We start from the raw sequence: 21,983 nt of genomic DNA, 5'->3' as shown, positions 1-21,983 counted from the left end.
ATGTTAAATGAGCAGAACTGTGAAAATAAAATATTCTATGAATATGTAGGTGTCTTGGATTGTTTAATAGAAGAGTATACTAGTAGATTTTCTGATTTTGACGAGCACACTCCTGCTATGAAACTGGCATTTGAACCACATTTAATAGATATATCCGAGGCTCCTGCAGAACTACAAATGGAGTTAATCGATTTAGGGGAAGATAGTATCATCAAATCCATTTTTAACGCTAAAAAGGATCCCATAGAAATCTGGAGGAAAAATGCTGTTGAAAATCCATGCCTTCGAGAACATGCTCGCCGCTTACTTTCGTGCTTCGGAAGTACCTACTGTTGCGAGACAACATTTTTCTATATAATGCAATAAATTGTTAAATCTATGAAAAAAATTTCACAAAAGTCACTTTCTTAGGTCAATCAGCTTATGCGGCCTCTCTTATTGCTGCCTAATTTAAATGTGGCCTTTAATGGCAAAAAGGTTCCCCATCTCTGTAATCTAGCTTATCACTACAATAAATTCTTTATATTTTTCACTTCATTATGTGTTCGTTATAATGAAATTACTTCTGAAAATGTATATGTAATGGTATTATACCATGCCCCTTTTTTGATTTTTTCAATCAGCGTTCTACAAAAAATTATGAATTCCAAATTCAATAATATTTCATACACAAATTTCATAATATTTCCCACACAGACTGTATCCAGTAATAAACAAGTGAAAAATAATAAGATTTATTATGACGGTGAGATTTAGATATACATTAAAATTTCAGAGAAAGCTCTAAGCGCTATTTGGATCAAACATTTGGACATCGATTTATCAGACAATTTTTGAAGCATGTTTTCTTGAACTTTCAGCTGGTATTTTGATTGTCTGAAATCGAAAAAATGTTATATTAGGCATATGTGTGCACAGAAGTGTAAGGAGTAAAGAATTTAAATCAGGCAAGTATTGCAACACATAACAATATGCTAAAATATGGCAGATAACATCATTGTCTAATGATCAATGGAAAAAATTGGACATAGTAGATTGTAAATTCCTTATTCTGTTATAGTAGTAGTTAGTTTTCAACCTTCGACAATGATGTGATTTTTTGGGGTTTGGTTAGAATATAATAGAAATAGAATTCCTGATCAATAAGTTCCATCTTTGCTATATAAGTTAATGGACATATTTAATGAGCATAAAATGAATAGACGCGTTATGCATATAGTTACAAAATTACTTGTGCTTTTACTTACTCCAATTTTTTGTTAAGATGAGTATTGAGGCTTTTAGCGTTTTTCTTGTCATTTTCTAAGTCTCTAATTTTTATTTTCATCTTTTTTATAACTTTACTATTCATGCTTATTCGAGTTTGATGATCAGCGATATTCTTTTTGTCTACTTCGATATTCAATTCCAACTCCTATAAAAGAAATTAATATTGTTTTTTTTTTGATTTAGCAATTCTGTTGTTTTGATATTGAATAATCATATGACTGAAATATTGCAGTTATGGTTTTTTGTTGGAAATCTGGCATAATGATTTTTTTTCTCTAGTTATTCTAAATGTTAAATTGACAAGCAACGGACACGTAACAAAATAGGAAATAAAATATTGAATCACATACCTCCATTCTTTTAAGTAATGCGTTGATAATACCATGAAGCATGTTACTATATTTTTTGTGGTTGGAACGTTGTTCTTCAATGTCTCTCTGTAAACTTCTAATGATCTGAAACAATCACAGTTTTAAGTACTAAAATGAATACAATCGTAACCAGGGCACTGGTCTGACTTCGGTAACTAACTTACAGTCGATGCCTTCATAAAACCACAAATGTTGTATGTATTGCTATTCAAAAGTTCCCTTAACCCTCCTATCTTTGGAAGGGTTATACATAAACTATCTAATGAAATTTCGAAATCTGAATATTGAGGGTTGTGAAGGTCTTTCTTGATGATGGTAGAAGATGACGTCATAAGTCATTGTAACGAGTAATTTTTAATGGAAATCCATTTCATGATACTGATACTATTTGTGTTTATGGCTTTAAACAAAAACAAAACTGCGGTTGATTAAATCAGTTAATAATAAAATTCGTCTCTGGATAGTTATCTAAGAATCTAACGTTTTTGAAGTCTTTCTAATTGGACGGTTTTGCAAGTGAAGCTTTTCTTTACATTCAACAATTCATTAAACTCCTACGTTTCGAACATTTAAGTGCTTAAAGAAGCGAAATAGTACGTGCTTTATTGATAGAATAGCAGCAATCGTAATGGTGAAACTAGGCAAAATATTTTTGCTGCAGAATACATTTTTAAGAATAGGTTTCATTAAAATAATGAGAAGTATTCATATTGCAAAATAATCTTGTAGGACACAAATTTCTGTAAGAATCAAATTGTTGTATTGGGAGAAGTAACAGAAAATCCCACTTCTTCAACAATTCAAGTTGCATTTGTACACAGGGTGTACAAATTCAAAATCATTCGCTCAGACGACGACTATGACCGAAAACTAGAATTTAAATATGAAGAAAGTACTTTATATCCAAACTGTGATGTGAATAAACAGAATATGAGGTATTAGAGAAATTCAAATCCTCGCATGTTTCATGAAATACACATTCAGTTTCCCAAGAAGATGAATTGGAACTATTTTCTCAAATTCTAGTGAGGTTTGTTTGAAGATCTAGAGGAACTCGGTAATTTGGAAACAACATTCCAATAGGTTGTGGCTCTTCCACGCTATTAAGGTGCAATAAGGCTTTATTGTATGACATTACTGGGCGGCAACTGCTGAAGCTAATAATAATACCTCAACATAGATTTAACTTTTTAGCTTATCTTGAAGAAGATAAGCTGAAAAGTCAGAAGATAAAAAAAGTATAGATATTGTCAACTTTATGGAGAAATAGTTAAAAATGACCTTGATGCAAGCAAATATTTCCAGATACTAGTATAATTAAAGAGGAAAAATGTTATAATCCCAAAAAATTGAAAAATCTAATGTTTGGACAAGTTCAGATATTTATAAATCATACGCTAAAAAAATACTTGGTAAAAATGTCTACTATTTTCGGAATAAATAGAAGATGCTGATGTGGAAAGTTGTGTAATTTATTAATAGAGTATATTATTAGATGACTGATTGTTTTTTCAAATTCCAATTATTGAAACGAAAGTCGGTTTGCACTATAGGAGATGATATTGATTTTATAATTAATACGCTGTGATACGCTCTTCTGGCTATCTGGCATTTTTTCTGAAATACCAAATTATAGATGCCATGTGAATCCAATTGGCTTAAGTACCTAAGCCTATAGGTTTTAATTGATCCCCTCCTGAAATAGTCTGCGTAACGAATGCTTTTTTTATACATATATCAGACATTATATTTTAGTTACTAATACAGTAAGATTTATATTAATTTATAAGATTATTTTGACTATTTCTGTAATTTTTATATTTAAGTAACACCTTGGTTACATGTTCAATAAAATTCTCATAATATGGTGAAAAGTTACCTGGCAAGCTTCTGTATTGAGCTTTTTTTGTGCTTTGAGCTTCTCTTCGAGTGCCTCAAGTTTCAAACATGAATCTTTTTTATCATCGACCAATATTTGCCGATTTCTTACGATCTCCTTAACTTTGATGTGCTGCTTATTGATGATGACATATAGTTCGGTCTTTTCACCTTTAAGGATATTCATTTGTTCTAATGGATAGGAAATTTTCACTTCCTTTATGATACTATCTAAAAGTTCTACAATGACGTTTTTCTTAGATTGTTGGTCCGTGCATATATCCATCGAGATCTTCGGGATATTTTTTTGGGAAGCAATTATTCCTAATGAAAAATACACATTGAAAACTTCGATGAAACTTTAGAGAGTTTATCACATTGTGACATTTCAAGAAATTTTAGTCAATATTTTCAAGAGTTGGTTTAAACAAAGTAGTTTTTATTTTGATTAAATGATAACGAGCATAGAATATAAATAGAAATGTAGTGAATTTCTGTTGTTATGAGAGAGCAATTGTAATTTTTGCCATAATTCAATTTCATTTGAATATTGATCAATACAACTAATAGTTTACGTATTATTGTTATCTAGAAATTAAAAATCTGTAGAGCTAAAAAAAAGTATATAATGATGTAAGCATGAGGTAATTTTACTGATTTATTGTAAAAAGTTTTAACTCACCAGAGAGAGGAAATAATTGATTGTTATAGCAAACATTCTTTCCCATACCTTCAAGTTTTTTCTTTGTCTGTTCAAAATTTTTATGAACATCCAAAACAGGCTTCTGTTTTTTGAAAAATTTTTTGTTGAGTAATGGAAGTGCTACGACGTGTCTACTGATATTTTGTCTAAAACCTCTCAGCAAACATGAATCTGATCTAGTCAGTTTGTTAACGTTTGATTTTATGGTATTATTATAAGGTTTGGATCGTTTGGTAATAGACGATGGAATACTTGAGGGCACTCTTGGATTAAGTACTGCAGATTTATTTCGTGATCTCAATTTCATGTTGATCAAAGATGCTGAGTATTTTGATATTTTCTCATTGGTATCGTTAGGATCTCTGTCTAATTTTATTACTGCCTTTGAAGTCTAGAATATAAGTGAACCTTTATTGTGAAACTTATTGATAAGACGTCTAGTGTTTAAAATTTAAGGGATTGACTCTTAAATCATCATTCACACACTAAATAACAATACAACTATTGAACAAGTTAACTTACCGTTGCTAGTTGAGTAGGGTTTGATGGTAACAATTCTGAATCGAAAATATTTTTTCCAATTATGAATTGGGAATTTTCTTGGGTGCCTAAAAAATTTAAAAAATATTGATGTTAGACTTATTAGTAAAACCAATTCAATAAAACATACAATATATCCATATATAAGGAAAGGAAAAGGTGTAATGGTAATATGGTAAACTATTTCGTTAGTTACTCTAGTTAAAAATCATTTTAATGTATGAAAATATTTCAAGGGATTTTAAGAGATAACAAAGAAAGGTTATAGTTCCAAAAAATCAAAAATTCTCACGTTTGAACAAGCACAAAGATTTATAGAGCAGATGGAAGGTACTTGATGGCATAAGATGCTACTATATTTGGAATATGTGATGAGTTGGGCAATTTTTTAATAGATGATATTGGATTAATCAATTACTAGTTTGAGTTATTGGAAAATATATTAATTATTTCAATAAATACGCTGCATTCCTGAAATACTTAAATTATGTACGCAATGCGAACCCAGTTGTTTGGTGATTTATTTGATGTGTACCATTCTTATCTCTTATCATTTGAAACATGTCTAATAGTAAAACAGTTTAAGAAGAATAGTCTTGTACATCGCTAGGCATTTTGAAATAAGCGACTAGCTGCAGATAAAATGTCTATCAACGAATATGATGGATGCGGTATAGAAAAATTTCATGGAATGGCAATTGGTACAAAAATATTTTCTTCTTCTGAAATTTCTATAATTGTTGAGCTTGGACAGTGTGGGGCTATTATTTTTCACTAAAAAGTCTATTGATACCATAGTATCCACCTACACTTACATGAAGTTACGCATTATAAAAAAATCAGACTGAAGGCATTAACTACAACAATCTAAAAATTTTATACTGAAATAAATCATTAAATTTATTAAGGAATTGCCAGATTGTGCCTATCTAATGATAACAATATTACATTCACTTAATATTCAGGTTAGTACTTTCCTGTTTAACCAAATTAATTTTTGTAGTTACTTTAGTCTTGAGATAGGTGGGAGCTTGTCGATCCAATGAATTACATTATATATGAGCTGAAGATATAGAAAATCACAATAAAGCTTTTAAAATCACAAGAATTTTATGATATTTGCAAAAAGTATATAAATAAATCTTCGCATATTTCACGGTAAATGCATATCGTCATTTTTAAATTCACAGAATGGCAAATATACTATTCAAATAGTCGGTATTAACAAAAAAGCATCTATGGAAAGGCTCATTGCAGCGTTTTTAAAATTAAAATGACAATGTTCTATTAGATGACTGATGGCTATAAATAATACTAAATTAACTACAAGGGATTTATTATAAAGTAATAATAACATTTAGCAAAATTAGGTCTAATTATCTAATATGTAACCCTTAAATTAACTATTTTGTAGGCAATATTTTATTTAGAAAAATATATTGCTTCAATTTTTGTTTTCACCAAAGGATTATCATATGACTATTAAAACCCGATTTGTCTACATTCCCTAAATTTCATCTATTGTGATACTGTACAAAATTTCAAATTTCATCTTTTGTGATACGTATCTTTAAAATATACCATTTTGATAAATATGAATAAAAACATATGAAATTTAAAGTTTATTAGTTCTGAAGTAGCAATGTGAACTACCAAATAATTCAAACTACGCGCCATTAATAAAATTTAAATTTGCCAGTTTTTTATGGGGAATGTCATATAATAGTTCAGATTGAGACCCCCATTTGGTTAGAGTCAATAACATGGTCGTGATCTATCTAAGTCTAAGTGATCTCTAGATATAATCTACAACTTAAGAAACTTGTAATACAATTTTACTCATTGTCCTTGAAAAAAGAAATAAATAAATTTCGAAAGCTTGGAAAAATAATGCCACTTCATCCATATTTTTTATACAGAGTAGTCGACAAAGACTAACTTTAGCTATAGGTATTTGAATTATTTACAATTTTGTATTCGATTATCCTTATCAAACTTGTTGAACAGAAAAATTTACTCTCTAAATGTCAGTTTAATATTATTCAGAAGTGATTTCAAAATTATCTACTTACCATTCATTTCAACAATATTCGCAGCAGTTAAGGAGGACATTATTTTCTGAAGATTTATTTTTTATTTATATATCCAACAGGTCTAAGAATGTCACACATATAGATTAAAGTCACAATTGAAAACTCAAAAATACACAGCAAATTATTTTATAGGTATAATTTAAAAGTGTCACACTATTAATGTCAAACTGGATTTTATGATCAATGTCAAAATGGATTTTTTTTCAAATTTGAATTGTTTCCATTAGAGGGCAATTGTTGCAATTTGAAAATGCATTCTTAGAAAATAAAAATATATTCAAAGTATTCTGTTCGTTATACATCCATGTTAGTTAATTTAATGTTAGTACTAAATCGAAACAGAGGGCAAAAGTCAAAAAGAAGAAAAAAGTAATACTGAAATATTTGACATTTAACACAGAACATAAATAACACCAAAGATTATATACTCGAATAGCACATTGTACGATTTAGAATTTTAGACCCTTCAATCTGGAAATCTATTATGATAAAGCGTGGCTAAAATATTGTTATTACTTACTTATAAAAGCCACTAGATGCAAAATTGTTCGTGCTTTATTTCAAATTTAACCTCGTCGGTGTTTCATCAGCGTAAAGTATAAAATTTGAAAAGAATAAATAACTACTATAGAGTGAATAGAATTTTTTTTACTCTTTGTGTAACATTGAAGATTTTTTTAAGGAACAATTGTAAATTTTCCACTTCTGTTAAACTTAACTGGAAGTAGAAAAACTCATATTTACATTATGATGCTTGTTTTCGATAGCCAAGTTAAACTTACTTTATAAAAATTTTGCAAAATATGAAAATTACTAGAAATACCTTTTTGTTTCTGAAAGTTTCTGTCCTATAACCCATTTATAATATCCTGCGTCTCGTTTTAATTGTAATATTCGTACAATAGTGGTTAGAAGTTAGTATTTATGCTGGAGGCAGTCATTGCCAACATTTCTTATGAATCGTATTCATTCTTACATTTTCCATATTTACTATTTTCCACTCTCAATACGTAATTAATTATTTAATAAAGAATGAAAATCGGGATATTGAAGAATTTTATTTTTTTTAATTGAATCTATTGGTTCTAGGAAATAACTTTTTTTAATATACTATACAAGGATTTTGAATTGTTTACTTTAAAAAATTGAGTTTCATTAAAAATATTGTATACGAAATAAGGTAACGAGATTGCTTGTAAGTGCTTGTGTATGATAAAAAAGTTTATAAACCCAAATTATTGTATTTAATGCCCATTATTTGTTCGCCCTTTTGCCCTACTTTCAAATATTTTTTTGTATACTGCTCCTCTTGAGAAAAAATATATGGCACTATTATATTACTATAAAACCACATTTTTATAGTTTCATTTTTGACGGAACTCATTTATCAAGGCAATAAAAATTCCTAGACTATGTCCTGTTAGTAAACTATTAATTATCACTTTTCTGAGTTGTTTTCCTTTAAATATCTTCCTTTTAGTCTTTTTCAATAACTCTTCACGCAATAGTTCGGCTAGAGTGTTCTTAGACGATTTCAGATTTTTCCGTATACCAAAAAGAGTTGTTGAATGCTTTTAAACGGGCGACTAGAACCTTCAACATCAGTTAGTATCGGTCGTCCTTTGCGTGAAGGACAATTCAGCGATAACATTTATATGTAAGCGCTTTTTTCAAAATCCTTGATGTCTTCCATAATCCGAATTCTTTTTTTGGAGGTATTTGTTCAAAAATAATGTGACGGTTATTTGACGCTATGGCTAAAGTACTGTTCGTGTATTTATTGTATCTTTTTATGTTTTCTATTCATTTTGGAGAATCAATTAGATGGTTGTGAGTATTTTCTATTTTTTCAAATACTTTGTTAACTATTTATAAATTTTACTTTTTGTAAATTATTATTGATGTTTTTCAAATCACTTCTCGGTAATTTATATAATTTGGCGAATAAGAGGTTATTGATAATTTTTTGTTATTTTTAAATCTATGGTTAGCTATGTATTTTGTGGTCAGTAATAAATATCTGATTTGTAGATAATAAAAACGCCCTCGAAATGCAAAATATTTTTTTAAGTATATGCGAATTATGAATAATAATTTAACAATGTTACCATACAAGATTTAATTATCATCATAGTAATAATGGTTTATTTTACTTTAATTTTATGTTAAAAATTTTATTTTCCATCCATATTGGTGTCAATAATATGTATATAAAAGCCTGAAAATACGAAAAAATAAGTAATTTTTTTATTTTTATTATTTTAAATATATATATATATATATATATATATATATATATATATATATAAATATACATATAAATGAGTACCTACTTATTTTGTCTTAGTTATAAACACATTAATTTTTATGTATGTCCTTGGACTTGTCCTCTCTGCATTGTTATTTTTATTTTATTCTGTGTTTAGATATAATCTCTATTCAGTTTATATGTAAGTGCATCTTCAACATATATCATTTTCAACGTCTTATTTTCTTACAACCTAACCTAACGTAATGTCTTGATATTTCAGGGTATTAATATCCAGAAAAAAATGATTTGAAAAATGTGATACTGTGATGTAAAAATATTCAATTTATCAACAATGAAAGGAAAAACGAACATTCCAAAATAAAAGTTAATCCGTTATTTCCATCAACTTTTTTTTCTCTGAGCCGATACTTCAATTTAGAATAATTACATGGTCAATCCGTTATGGATAAATGAAAACTTATTGGTCATATAAACTCTTTGTCTATCTGATTTGTGTTATTCATTATTAACATCAACTAATTGTACAATCTCATTTTATGACGTCGATTTTGAAATCCTGCAATTCCACAGCGCAAGGGATCCTGCTATTTTGTTTCTGTACTTTGAACCCGTCTTTCCAATCACAATTATTTTTCTGAGTCTTTGAAAATCTGTTTTTGTCTTCCTTTTAGTAACGACATCGTTCTCATTAATTCGAACAGTTTTAGTGATACAAGAGACTAGTTAACCGTCATGTGTCACTGTGAAAACCTAACCGGTTGAGCTACTCTTGACCAAAATTTGAAAAGTTGGCTCGTTTTACAGATATTTGTACTGATAAAATTAGAGTTAACTCCAAGATAACGTATTGGGAACTTCAGTGAGGCGAACAGAATCTCAATCTCCTAAAAAGCTGCTCGTGTGTTCACATGAAACTGCAAGTAATGAAACCTAACATCCACAATGATTCTACGAGAGGATATTTCAGAAGGTTGTTTTGTCTTATAAAAATCAATATTTCATGAGCAAATTTTTTTTTAACATTATCTTGAAAATAGAAAAGTTTTTCGCTAAAACCACTAGTTTTTGAACCTGTCTTTGAAGACAATAACTTGGTTAACGAAACGTGTGGCAGACAGTGTAATTTTGAGTCTTAGTGTAGTGATAGTGAACAGGTTTCAGTAAATATCTCCAACAGTTCTAGAAATTCCAACTCAGTTACAGCATTTCCATTTGTATCATCATATGTTGTACATCAGATGGGATACTTGGCCGATCTAATATCTACCTTCATTAAAGACAAATTTTTGAACATTTCACTGCTAATTAATGATACAATGTAACATTATCGTTTCAAAAATAGTTATATAATAGGGTATCGTGAAAATACTCGGCGAGAAAAGGAAAATAACTTTTTATTGTCTACTCTTTTACTTTTCACATAACTACTCACGGTATCTTTTGCGTGTCGCCGTTTTTAACTAATTTCATATCATGCAATTTCGTTGCAATGTCAAGCAACTAGTGATAAATAATGTATAAAGTTACTATAATTTATTAGCAAAGCTTAAGTACTTAATCTTGAAATTTGAAGAAATAGGTTACGTGTATGCATTATTTTAGTCTTATACAACGAAAGACTTCTTTTCGTGTCCAAGGTTTAAGTACTATCGGATATGAGTTATAATAGTAGAGTGTAATCCTGTACTATCTTAGGGGAATTTTTATTGATATGATTTTGCTAACAATTTCTATTAAAATAAAAAAAACGCATAATAATTATTCATTTAATCATACATGTAGATGTACTCACTTCTACTACAGTTATTCTAGATCCAGATATTCTTAATATTCACTAATAATGACATTCCTCCTCCGTGTCAATTATATTTTAGACTAATCACATCCAATTAACAGTATTCAAACCAAGTCTTAAGTTTTAATTTCTATAAATATCTGCATCAGATATTACAACCTTTATTGTATTAAATTAGCTCTTATTTATAATACCTCTATTCGAATCAACTATAGTTCAATTCATTAAAAAATCATTATAAGATCAATTAAAACGTATCTGATATTTATTATTGTAAATTAGTGAACATGTGAAACTACAAAATAAAAAAGAATCCATTTTTGAAAATAGTATAATTCTAATACGTTTTAATTGTGATAAATTTCATTTCAGTTCTTTAACAATAAACTCTACTAATTTATTATCAGAAATATATCGCGTGAACTTGACGAAAACCATCATTATGGGGTGATAATATCATACAAGTTTGGCTGCATGGCGCCCGTAAATTACACGGGAGGGTTGCTGGAATGGTTTCATCGGGCTATACGAGGTGTGGCAATCAAGTTCCGAAAATTTATCGATAAAAGTCTAGTCAATACAGTGTGACACCAAATTTCATAATTGACCTTGACAGTAGTTAACCATTTTAGAATCACGGTTTCTTTTATCTCCTCCATACCTTCTTGATGTGTTCTTTTTAGGTTTGATTCAATCTAGGAAATGAAAAAAGTCTCGGGGGGAAATATCTGGAGTATAAGAAAGGTGCGATATCGTTGGAATGTATTTTTTGGCAAAAATGCTGGCAGAATCAATGAGGAAAGGATCGGTACGTTGTCATGGTACATAATCCAGCCTATCTTGTATAGGTCGATCCGCACATGGAAAATTCTTTCCCTTATATGCGCCAAGAAAGGTTAGGCACTGGTCAGATGTAAATAGCGTCCGCAAACGGTCGACGTTCTGATCGGTACACGCGTGCTTTTGACAAATACTTCCCTTCACACACCAATTGCAATTCGGAAAATATGAAAATTGAATCTAGACACGTTATTTATAATGTAAGTTATTCATTTCAACGACACCCCTAAAATAGTTTCTTTAAAATTTTTTTTTCTCAAGTATTGTCTTTTCAGACATCTTTTTTCAAATACGTAGCCTCCATTTAGAAGTTATATGTGGTTTCCAGAATAAGAGAGTTTTTAGATAACGTTTTTCGATAATGCGAGGATCTGATGCCCCACGATATAAATCGACGAGACAATTGTAGATTCTCAATTGAAGCCTTTTACTCCAATATATTATTATTAATATTGATGAAGCTCTCGGCGAATATAAAGATCCTTTCGACTGAGTTCCTACCTACGTCTATGATTAATACAAAATTATTGTAAAAATATATACAATTAACACCTACCTATCTTGGAAGTATGCGATTAAGTTGAAACATTAATGACATTAAAACATTCTGTAGTACTCCTCCCTCTGGTTATTAGCAGGAGATATACAATAGAGTTGAAACCGCCTTTTTATTCTTATTATGAAATTGTACCTGATGCTTAAATAAAATCAACAGGCAACATTCTTACGCTTTATTATTTTTTAACTTTATTTTATCACAATTGGATATTTTATCATAGATATAAATATATGGTGTGAAAAATTTTTCTTCACTTATCCATCAACAAAATAACTTTTAACGCTACAATAACATATATTGTAATATGGACCTGAACAGCAGTTTTTATATTTTGGCTGTGTTGAACTCACAAGAAACAAAGACGTTTCCAATTTTTCGAGACTTACTTCATGCGCTCCTTGTATATGATTTGTTTCTTACCATTCTTTGACAGAAAATAAAAGTAATTTTTGTTTGGCGAGAAATGGTCTGACATTGTAGGCTTATTTCGCCAATAATATCGTAAGAAGTAGGAGTTCAGAAGATATGAACCGCTTTTTACATAAAACATTATAATTTGTTCTTCACGGGGCTTAGATGAATTAATTTTTTTTATTGGCATTTTAATAAACAATGAGTAATGAGTCAAATCTCCCCAGCAACATGGGCACTTGAATCGGTGTATGGGGAGAGTTGACCTTACTATTTTTGGGAAAGGATAAATTAATTTCATCTTGAATCATAGCTTTATTAAGTTATCTTACACAATAATGAACTTGCTGTTTGTACTTACAGCAAGAAAAATACCAAAATATTCTAAAATAAACAAAAAACAACAATAAACATTTTTTAACATTCACGTTGTCACTTATTCATTATAATTTGGCAGTCTCAAAATATTTCAAATCGGATAAGTGTTTTCCATATAATATTGCCCAGAGAACTAGTTTCGATTATAATCGTGACAAAAAAATCATCCATATCTTCTGTAAGCCTTACACATAGCTCATGAGCATATCCACCATAGAAAACAGTACCAACGATCTTTCATGTCATGATTCTTCTTAATATTATCAACGTACGGTACATTTTCGTTATTAGAATTCGTTTTGCTATCGTATTTTTTGTTACGCATCTTTTTCGCATCTGGAAAAGAAACTCTGAAACAAATCTCAAGCAGAGTTATTCGTCGTCCAGCTATTAGAATATTTTTTTGAAGTCATTGCTGCAAATTAAAACATTTTCGTTTTTAGATTTCTTTTCGGTATTGTAATTATTTTGTTTCGCATCTGCGCATCTTTCTTGTTTCGAAAGCAAGCCGTAAACCAATCTCCCCCAGCAGAGTTATTTATGGTCCAGCTGTCAAGAAATTTTTTTAAATCACTGTTGAAAATTCAAATGCCAACTGCAAACTTCGTTTTTTGGTAAACCAAATTACATTTTCCTTAACTTCTCGTTGCTTACTGTAAATACCCGCGATGAATTTTTCTAATAGAAGCGTCTCCCTCAATTTCATCTATATTTTCGAATTATTTTTTTGTGTGCGTTTTTTTTCAGGAAGCGTGTATTGAAAGGGCATCGTGTATTTAAAAAAAAAGACACAAAACAAATGAAACTACGTTTAAAGTTCCCACAAAAAAAGATATACGAAACATTGACCATGTCTTCCGCATCCAACTTAATGCAATTCTTCCGTTCACATTAAGTTTACGGCATAGAAATCCTCTGATAATAAAGAAAAACCACTTAGCACACTTCAAGCTACATTCATCGATAATAGACTTATAGTATAAAATGTTCCTCAATAATCAGGACAGCAATCACAAAAATACTTATATTTAAAAAAAAATCATTCATGATTCATGATATAAAATGGTAACATGTTTGTAATTGGCTCTTTGCATGCACGGTTTTACATACCTCTATGTGAACAATGAGTGCAATAACTTTCCCTTCGCGTTAATTTTAAATACTATTTTGAAAGATGGTTCAACTCTTCCACCTCGGCTAGTTTCTTGGTTTTCCTTTATAGATACTTACATAATGGTGCTACTCTAATGTGAATCGATCTCATCGACATCAATTAAATAGTTCGTTTGACGAAAATAGTTTATTAATTACAATAAAGTAGTATATTCCCGTTCGATGAAAGAGAGCTTTCTGCTGTTTATAGGTTATAATGTATATCAACAGAAATTGAGTTTTTAATTTCAAATTAATTCGAAAACTTAAACGTATTTTCTGCAGCAGACAGTAGTACAATATTTTTACACTACCACTTGTATGTTGTGACTCTTTTGAAAATTTAGTTGACTGTATTTAAATTTGGCGACGACTACATTTTTCTACTTGGTTAAACAAGAATTTTATTTGGAACCGTATCAATTGCCGTTTTTACTTATACTCAAATTACCATTTTTCTTTATTTACAATCAATCGTATAAACTTTTTTACTGTGCAGGATATTTAACTAGAATTATTTTTCAACCTTTCAATTGTGTTTTGTGCTCGTACAAATAAGTTTCGTTAGTTTTAAGAAATTTATTTAGATTGTAGGTAGGTCTGAGATATATATGCTTTATTTTGTAGAATGCGCAATACAAACAGTCAAACAGTATTCTTAAATCTCCAAACAATAGCTTCAAAGGAAATGAATCAAGTCTATTATAATTTGTCAATACTAATAATTGCCTTGTAACTTAGTAACTTATGCAATTTAGTTTCATCTATTTCGTAAAAAAATTTATTGAAAAGTTCTTATATATATATATATACAATTAGTCTTGTCGTTAATCAGGTTCAGGTTAATGACTTTTTAGTAATAAACGACGACCGTATTTATACACTTAATACTATATAATTTTTTGTCGCAGATCTCTTCAGCATTCCCACTTTCAATGGAATATATCGATTTTAAATAGTAATCTGGGGAGAGGAATTGGGTCGGGATCAAAATCTATTTGTACAATAGCAAGACGAAGATATGGATTTGAGAAAATCCAAGCAAAATTATGTAGACGTTCTATGGAGATTATGCCTCACATTCAAACCGCAGCAACACTAGCATCTGAAACATGTAGATCCGTTTTTAAACATAGAAGATGGAATTGCTCCTCGATTCTAACTGCTCCTTATCTAACTCCAGACCTTACTAGATGTGAGTAAAATAATACCTTATTGTGTAATAAATGAAATCAACTTTGCCTGCCATTTCACTTTGTAAATATATCAATGAATCAACTTTATATGTGACCAAATGAAAATGGACGAATTTAAATCCAATCTAATTACATCGCATGGGGTCGAAAATAAACTCAATGTTTAGAAAAATTATGATTTACATGGCGATCCTCGGTTGAAATGTATTCTTTCGGGCAGATGTTGAAGAATATTACTTTTTGCACAATATCGTCTAAAATTCAGTTCAGCGCCTCGCTTGTCTTGGCATCACAGGGTTTTCTATTCTTTGATCTAACGATACAATTTGAAGCCATAACGACAGCACATACGCTGAATATCCTTAAACAACTGCAGGCTGGACCAACTGGCCAAGCAAAAATCTGTATGCAGGGCGCTGGTGAATTTTCAATCATTTTGATGAGCACTGATCAAATTGTGTCTATGGCCGTTAATAATAAGGGCATGGAGGTTGGGTAAAGGGCAGTGGATTATTGACTCTAGGCCTGCCCTTCTAAATAATGGAGCCACCTGGTACACAGATGGTTCCAGGATAAATGGCTTGGCTGCAGCTCAAAAAAAGCGAATTTTTTCTCGTTTGGGGAACTGTCTTTTAAGCCGAGGTATTCGCTGTGATGGAATGTGGACTCGTGATACCCAATCGATGCGATAGAAACACAGTAATTTCAATACGCTCAGACACCAGAGCTACTATACAAGCCATAACGTCCGGAACGGTGAGCTTAAGGCTTGTATTGGAGAGTAAGAATGTTCTACAACAGCTGGTAAGTGATGGCTGCAAGATCCAGCTCGTTAGAGCGCCCAGTCACTCTGACAATAAGGGTAACAATGTTCCAATTAAATAAACGCGAAATTCGACTAGTGACTGGACATTTAACCGGACACGGAGGAGGAAGAAACTTGAGACCACGTCTGTGAGTACCCAGCTCTCACACGGGCGCCATTCAAATATTTGGGTAATCCTCACAGCTTGCCTAGGGGCACGGCTCAAGCCAAAGCATCTGACTGGATTTTCAAACGACATGGGCCTTTAGTAATTTCAAGTGGGGCACGAGGGCTTATTTGCTTAACGGCCCTTATCCGCTCACTATTATACTACTAAACTATGATTTAAATTGCCGTGTACGATACCTATAGTTTCTCACCTCTCAAATCAATTCTTTAAACAGAAATCCTTACGTATCTCAAAGGTAGAAACTTTCTACTATTGGTCGTTTCCAACTAGCAATAGCATTGTATACAATTCTTGCATTAGTTATTCCACACACGAAATTGGCTAATGAGCTACCAACGTCTATAGAAGGGATACTATACCAACCTCCGTTAAATGAAATTCGTTTCTATGAAAACTTTCTAATCTTTTCAGACAATGTTCTTTTGTATTCGACGTAGAGAAACGGGAAGGAAAGTTCTCTATTCCGTGAATTGGAAAGCAAAAAAAACTTTTTGTTTGAGAAAACAGATCGGGCGTTTAATTGAAAAGATATTGTGACCATTCATTCTATTCATTGAAACTAGATATTTCAATAAGAATTTGCATCTTCAATTCTACTAGAGTCTCAATTGAATTCGAAAAGTTATAAAAAGGCAACTTTTGATAATTCTGATAATAGTAAATAAATCAACTTAGGTACTAAGAAAAGGATTATCGAAATGTAAATAGAGTAAATAAATAATTTCGGTTTCTAAAGTTCACTTTGTTTATTAAATAATCATACAAAAATAAAGCCTTAATATTCGAAGTATAGCTAGGCGTATTCTATGGTTTTAATCCAACGTGTAAAACCTTGGTAAAACCATTCTTTAAGCCTGGATGCAAAAAATTGTCGCACTGCATTTTAACATCTCCTTTGGATTCAAATTTTTTCTCAGCAACAATTTCGCCATAGCTCTGAATAAATATTAATTCTAATTCAAATATGCAAGGTCCAGACTAAATGCTGGATGTGGTAGGTGTTGAATATCGCCAAGTTCTTCCATCTTATTCGGTGTAAATTTCACAATCTGTAGTATTGTCTTCTTGTAAGAGGTTTCGGTTAACTAAACCTGGGTTTAGTTAACATACATTTGCATTACCTTCTTCTATATACTTGGCCACTAATATCTCGATCATCTGGAGTGATTTCGAAGTATACTAAACCTTCATAATTCCATCAGACACATAACAAGATTTTCCGCTCGAATCAACCTCTCTTTGCAACGGGTTCTTATAATTGTCAATTATTTAATCACTGATTTTTCATATTCGGGTTGTTTAGATAAATCCATTTTTGATCGCCAGTAACTATGAGTCTAATAAAACGATCATCTTTTGGCAGTACAAGGAGCTGTTTACATACCTCTACTCGATGTTTTACTTGAATCTTGGTTGATTCGTGTGGCACTATTCACAACTTTTATAGATATTACCTAATGATTTCAAATTCAGATGTATAATATCTTTAGAAGGTCCAAGAGAGTCCGATAATCGTGGAGTGCTGGTACTAGGTTGGTTTTCCACAGATCCCTTGTAATTTCATTATCTACACAGATGTTCGACATGAGCGCGAACGATCTTCAAGCGTCAAATTTCCGCCATTGAAACTTAAAACAAACGCTGTGCCGTCCGCTCATTAACTCCGCTGCCATGGTTGCTTTAAACTTTTATTTGCAATAATGTCTTAATACACGAATTTCATATTTTTGGCACTCTATATTACTACTATTTATTATAAAAACGTACTTCGTCGGCAATAAATAAAGAGAGAAAGTTTAATAAAAGTAAAGCAATTGAGAGACTAGCCTTAACAAGTTACGAAATGTTTAAATAGAGGCGTAGGAATTTTCTTCAGGTTCTTTGGTTTTAATGATCGGATCAAGTTACGAAGTATAGGCAGGCTAAAAGGTACTGAGTCAATGATTTTACACTGGCTTGTGACAATTGGAGTTTAAGCCTGGGCTCGGACCCAGAGTTAATAGTTCTGATAGAGAACATCGGGATACCACTACTATCTTTTGATTATATTGTCATGACGTCGAGTGGTGGAGATGGCAAACGAGGAGAATAACACGTTTTAATTTTAAGAACTAGTGGAGAGAGAAAGTGGTAAATCAATGTTCGTTCTCTCTCCTCGAATAGTACAATTTCACTTACATGCTTGCTCTCTGTATCTTTAATATTACCTCAATTACTGCGTTCGGCTATGTACATCTCATGACTCTGATCGTTCGGCCATTTTTTGAACACTGTGAGTGAATCTCTGCTCCGAATCTTGAAAGAGAGCTCTAATATTTGTTATGACTTTTGACGTTTCGTTAGACATTGCAATGCTTATTAATTGGCCATTTCATTCGTCAGTTGTCTTATTCCTAATAAAAAAGAACTGATTGAGTGTAATACTTCTCACCTCCAGAGGTCATGAATTGAGAGCCAGCTTCAGTACGAGTGAGTTTTTCATTGCTAGATAGCAAATAAGAATGTAAAAAGTCAATTTGTACACTCTCATAAGGCTCCACACTTCAATTATTTTGGGTTAAGTTTTTTTCGTTATTCGTTTACTGTTTGGCAATTACCACGATCGATCTGTACAGCCTATGATCACGTGATACAAATCGCTCCCTGCTCGCTCTGTTCCGTGAAAAATATTACCGAGCGCAACTATTGGTCTGAATAACATTGAAAATGAAAATTGGGCACGCTACTTTTCGGAAGGCAATGATAAATCACGGTATGGTGCCTAGTGCAACCTCTCCACATAGACTGTAGATTTACATTCTATATATGGTAACAGGGAAGCACAGCATAGGTAAAGTGAAAAGTCGCCTTCGTCCGAGCACGGACATGGTTCAAGAGGAAGAAATTCCCACTTTTAAATCTGAATATTTCCACTATGGGTATTTGAATATCACATATATCACAATAAGGTTATGTTCTAATTTTTAAGGCATATATCTAATATACTACTTACATTTATTTTTCAGCTACTCGAGAACAAGCTTACGTATATGCTATAAGTTCAGCAGCTCTTATTTACACCATGGCTCGTGGTTGCTCAAGTGGCACCTTACACCAATGCACATGTGCTAATAAAGCTACCACAGTTCCCGTCGGGGACTTCCAATGGGGTGGATGTAATGATAATGTTAAATGGGGTATCCAGTTCGCCAGAAGGTTCATAGACAACGTAGAAAAAAGTGCGCTAGTTACACGAAATAAAAGGAATGAAAAGGATGAGAAAATGCAGAATGGTGCAGAGACTGCAGGAGTAGAAAGATCTTCTATTGCAGCTGTAAATTTGCATAATAATAAAGTTGGTAGGAAGGTAATCATTCAATCATTATTTGATGAAACGTTTATTTTTATTTTATTATAAATCAGAATTTAGTACAATTTTTAGTAATTTCCTATTTCAGATTATGAGTGGTAGTCTACGCACCCAATGTAAATGTCATGGTGTGTCGGGTTCATGCAATATAAAAACATGCTGGAACGCACTTCCACCAATGTCTGAGATAGGTGTTAGATTGTTAGAACAATATACCAATGCTCTTAAGGTTCTTGGAAATGTAATAGATAGTACTGGTTCGGTGGAAATTTTACCGAAAAGTACGAAAAAAGCCTCCAGCACGCAACTTGTTTATATTTCCAAATCACCAGATTATTGTACTAGGGACGAAAGACTTGGCAGCTTTGGAACAGTTGGCAGGTGAGTTTAATATATTTTCCATGGGTTGTAAAAAGTTATTACGGGTAATTTCCTTGCCTCGGATAACTATTGAATTGTAAAACCTAATCGAAATCATTTTTTTAAGAGAAAATATGCACCTGACATTCTATTGTCGATTATTTTTTGTTGAGATTTTATTTTAAAAGGGTTATGTTTCTTGAACCGTAAAATCCGGCATCCAAATAAATACATAATGAATCAAATTTTACCCCATTCTTTATGAAATATTCGTTCCAAAATACATGTTATCTTTAATAGTGCCATAATTTCAAGACGAGCGTTCTACCTACAACGACCATAACTTTTTTACCTTAAGGGGTTTAAGCTTTCGATGTAGAGTGCAGCATAAGTTCGCTACTTATATCATATGTTTGTAATTTATTAATTACAACTGCTTATCTTACAGGTCTTTTTTATACCATCAACTAGGACATAATCGAGTAATTAGACAATGCACAATATTCTTACACCTCTTTTCAACCAATCGTCAATAGTGTACCTTTTGCTGCGTGATATACATTTTTCAGGCTTTCTCATATTGAGACATGTACTAAAATATTTAATAATTAGACAAAAATCTTCTATTTCATTTTCAGATATTGCAACGTTTCTTCAATTGGTCCAGAAAGTTGCAGGCAATTATGTTGTGGAAGAGGTTATAGGACAGTCGTGGAAGAAAAAATAGAGAGATGTCAATGCAAATTTTATAACTGTTGTTATGTCAAATGTAAAATTTGTCGAACTAAAACCAAAGTATATGAATGTTTATAAATTTTATTTTGTGTAAAAACATAAAAAGGAGGTTGCAATTAGCGCATTTGAATGTAAGCACTTTTCAAATACGATTAAATTATTTCATCATTTTGGGACCATAAGAGTCTGGTTTTGGTTAAAAAGAAGGCAGAATGTTGAAGATAGAAATTTACGTTAATTAATGCGCTAGCTGTACCCATGCCCACTCCATATTAGTGAAAAAAAAATTGTTTACGTAAGTGTTGAGCAATTGTTCATCAATATTTTGAAAAATCGCTATTTAGGATCTTCAACTATATAATTTTATACTATTAATGATTTTCTCCATTTGGCTTAATTATTAGGATTATTATTAAAGAGTATTTAATTACAACACGTGTATTCAAATTTTATACATAATAATTGGCTAAGATTTCATTGTTCAGTATTATTACGATCCATAAATAAGAAGGAAAAAAATACTTTTCATATGTTAGATATAATTTTTAATTTAAAGAAACTGAAAAGTTTTTGGTTTAACTACTACCATACAAAATGCATTAAATGTTTAGGATAGCGCAATGTTTAACTACATGCTTACTGAAAAGTGTAAAGACAAAACATTCACCTGAATTAGTGATATATGTTGAGACTTGTGAAGATCTTGTTATAACCGAAATAGTGCGTAAGTCTCAAAACTACGAAGTTATTAAACCTCGTTACAGATGCAACCAATAAACTATCGGAGACAAATATTTTTAATATCCTCTGGGCTGGGCAATAACTTAAAAATTGAATATGTACTTGAGCTTTGAATGAAATAAAGCTAGCAATAGTAGGGCTCACTGAATATTTTCAACATACTTTTTAGAAGAAAATTCTAATGATCCAGTACCCATGACAAAAAGCTAATAGAGCTCGTTACCAATTAGAAGAACGACGTAAATGATTAAGCATTGAAATCAATAAGTAACCGAAAACAACAATTTTGCAATTCCTCCAAATCTATTTCTGTAGAATAAAGCTGGTAAAATTTGGGATTTCCAAA

The 21,983-nt window shown here is 31.2% G+C and overlaps 3 protein-coding genes across 5 annotated transcripts; 2 read left to right on the top strand and 1 right to left on the bottom strand.

Moving 5' to 3' along the window:
* On the top strand, nucleotides 1-366 carry LOC130894992 (general transcription factor II-I repeat domain-containing protein 2B-like). Its single transcript, XM_057802082.1, has one exon. It carries the CDS (start codon nucleotides 1-3, stop codon nucleotides 364-366), a length of 366 nt encoding a protein of 121 aa, XP_057658065.1.
* Nucleotides 367-718: 352 nt separating this feature from the next.
* LOC130898319 (uncharacterized) lies at nucleotides 719-7,002 on the bottom strand. Of its 2 annotated transcripts, none has more exons than XM_057807541.1 (7): nucleotides 6,834-7,002; nucleotides 4,744-4,829; nucleotides 4,201-4,612; nucleotides 3,520-3,842; nucleotides 1,620-1,724; nucleotides 1,248-1,414; nucleotides 719-876 (listed from the first exon to the last, which is right to left on the bottom strand). In XM_057807541.1, the coding sequence occupies exons 1-7, from the start codon at nucleotides 6,871-6,873 to the stop codon at nucleotides 753-755; spliced, it is 1,257 nt and encodes a 418-aa protein (XP_057663524.1). In that variant the 5' UTR covers nucleotides 6,874-7,002; the 3' UTR covers nucleotides 719-752. The 2 variants fall into 2 exon arrangements, with proteins under 2 accessions (XP_057663524.1, XP_057663533.1); XM_057807550.1 differs by having other exon boundaries at nucleotides 4,249-4,612.
* Nucleotides 7,003-8,457: 1,455 nt separating this feature from the next.
* On the top strand, nucleotides 8,458-21,954 carry LOC130898329 (protein Wnt-11b-1-like). Of its 2 annotated transcripts, none has more exons than XM_057807562.1 (5): nucleotides 8,458-8,684; nucleotides 15,173-15,456; nucleotides 19,458-19,798; nucleotides 19,890-20,182; nucleotides 20,800-21,954. In XM_057807562.1, exons 1-5 carry the CDS (start codon nucleotides 8,608-8,610, stop codon nucleotides 20,972-20,974), a joined length of 1,170 nt encoding a protein of 389 aa, XP_057663545.1. In that variant the 5' UTR covers nucleotides 8,458-8,607; the 3' UTR covers nucleotides 20,975-21,954. The 2 variants fall into 2 exon arrangements, with proteins under 2 accessions (XP_057663545.1, XP_057663555.1); XM_057807572.1 differs by lacking the exon at nucleotides 8,458-8,684 and adding an exon at nucleotides 14,810-14,855.
* The last annotated feature ends 29 nt before the right edge of the window (nucleotides 21,955-21,983 follow it).

The sequence above is a fragment of the Diorhabda carinulata genome, chromosome 1 (assembly GCF_026250575.1).
Source record: "Diorhabda carinulata isolate Delta chromosome 1, icDioCari1.1, whole genome shotgun sequence".
Lineage (NCBI taxonomy): Eukaryota > Metazoa > Arthropoda > Insecta > Coleoptera > Chrysomelidae > Diorhabda > Diorhabda carinulata.
The sequence above is the reverse complement of the archived record's forward strand: the minus strand, read 5'-3'. Positions and strand labels throughout refer to the sequence as shown.

Excerpts from the sequence above, each read along its gene's own strand:
- LOC130894992 (XM_057802082.1), top strand. The coding sequence starts at position 1 with ATGTTAAATGAGCAGAACTGTGAAAATAAAATATTCTATGAATATGTA.
- LOC130898319 (XM_057807541.1), bottom strand. The coding sequence starts at position 6,873 with ATGTCCTCCTTAACTGCTGCGAATATTGTTGAAATGAATG. Across the intron at positions 3,843-4,200 it reads TCAATTATTTCCTCTCTCTG|GAATAATTGCTTCCCAAAAA; the intron begins GTGAGTTAAAAC and ends ATTTTTCATTAG. Across the intron at positions 877-1,247 it reads CATCTTAACAAAAAATTGGA|ACAATCAAAATACCAGCTGA; the intron begins GTAAGTAAAAGC and ends TTTCGATTTCAG.
- LOC130898329 (XM_057807562.1), top strand. The coding sequence starts at position 8,608 with ATGGCTAAAGTACTGTTCGTGTATTTATTGTATCTTTTTATGTTTTCT. Across the intron at positions 19,799-19,889 it reads ATAATAAAGTTGGTAGGAAG|ATTATGAGTGGTAGTCTACG; the intron begins GTAATCATTCAA and ends TTCCTATTTCAG. Across the intron at positions 20,183-20,799 it reads AGCTTTGGAACAGTTGGCAG|ATATTGCAACGTTTCTTCAA; the intron begins GTGAGTTTAATA and ends TTTCATTTTCAG.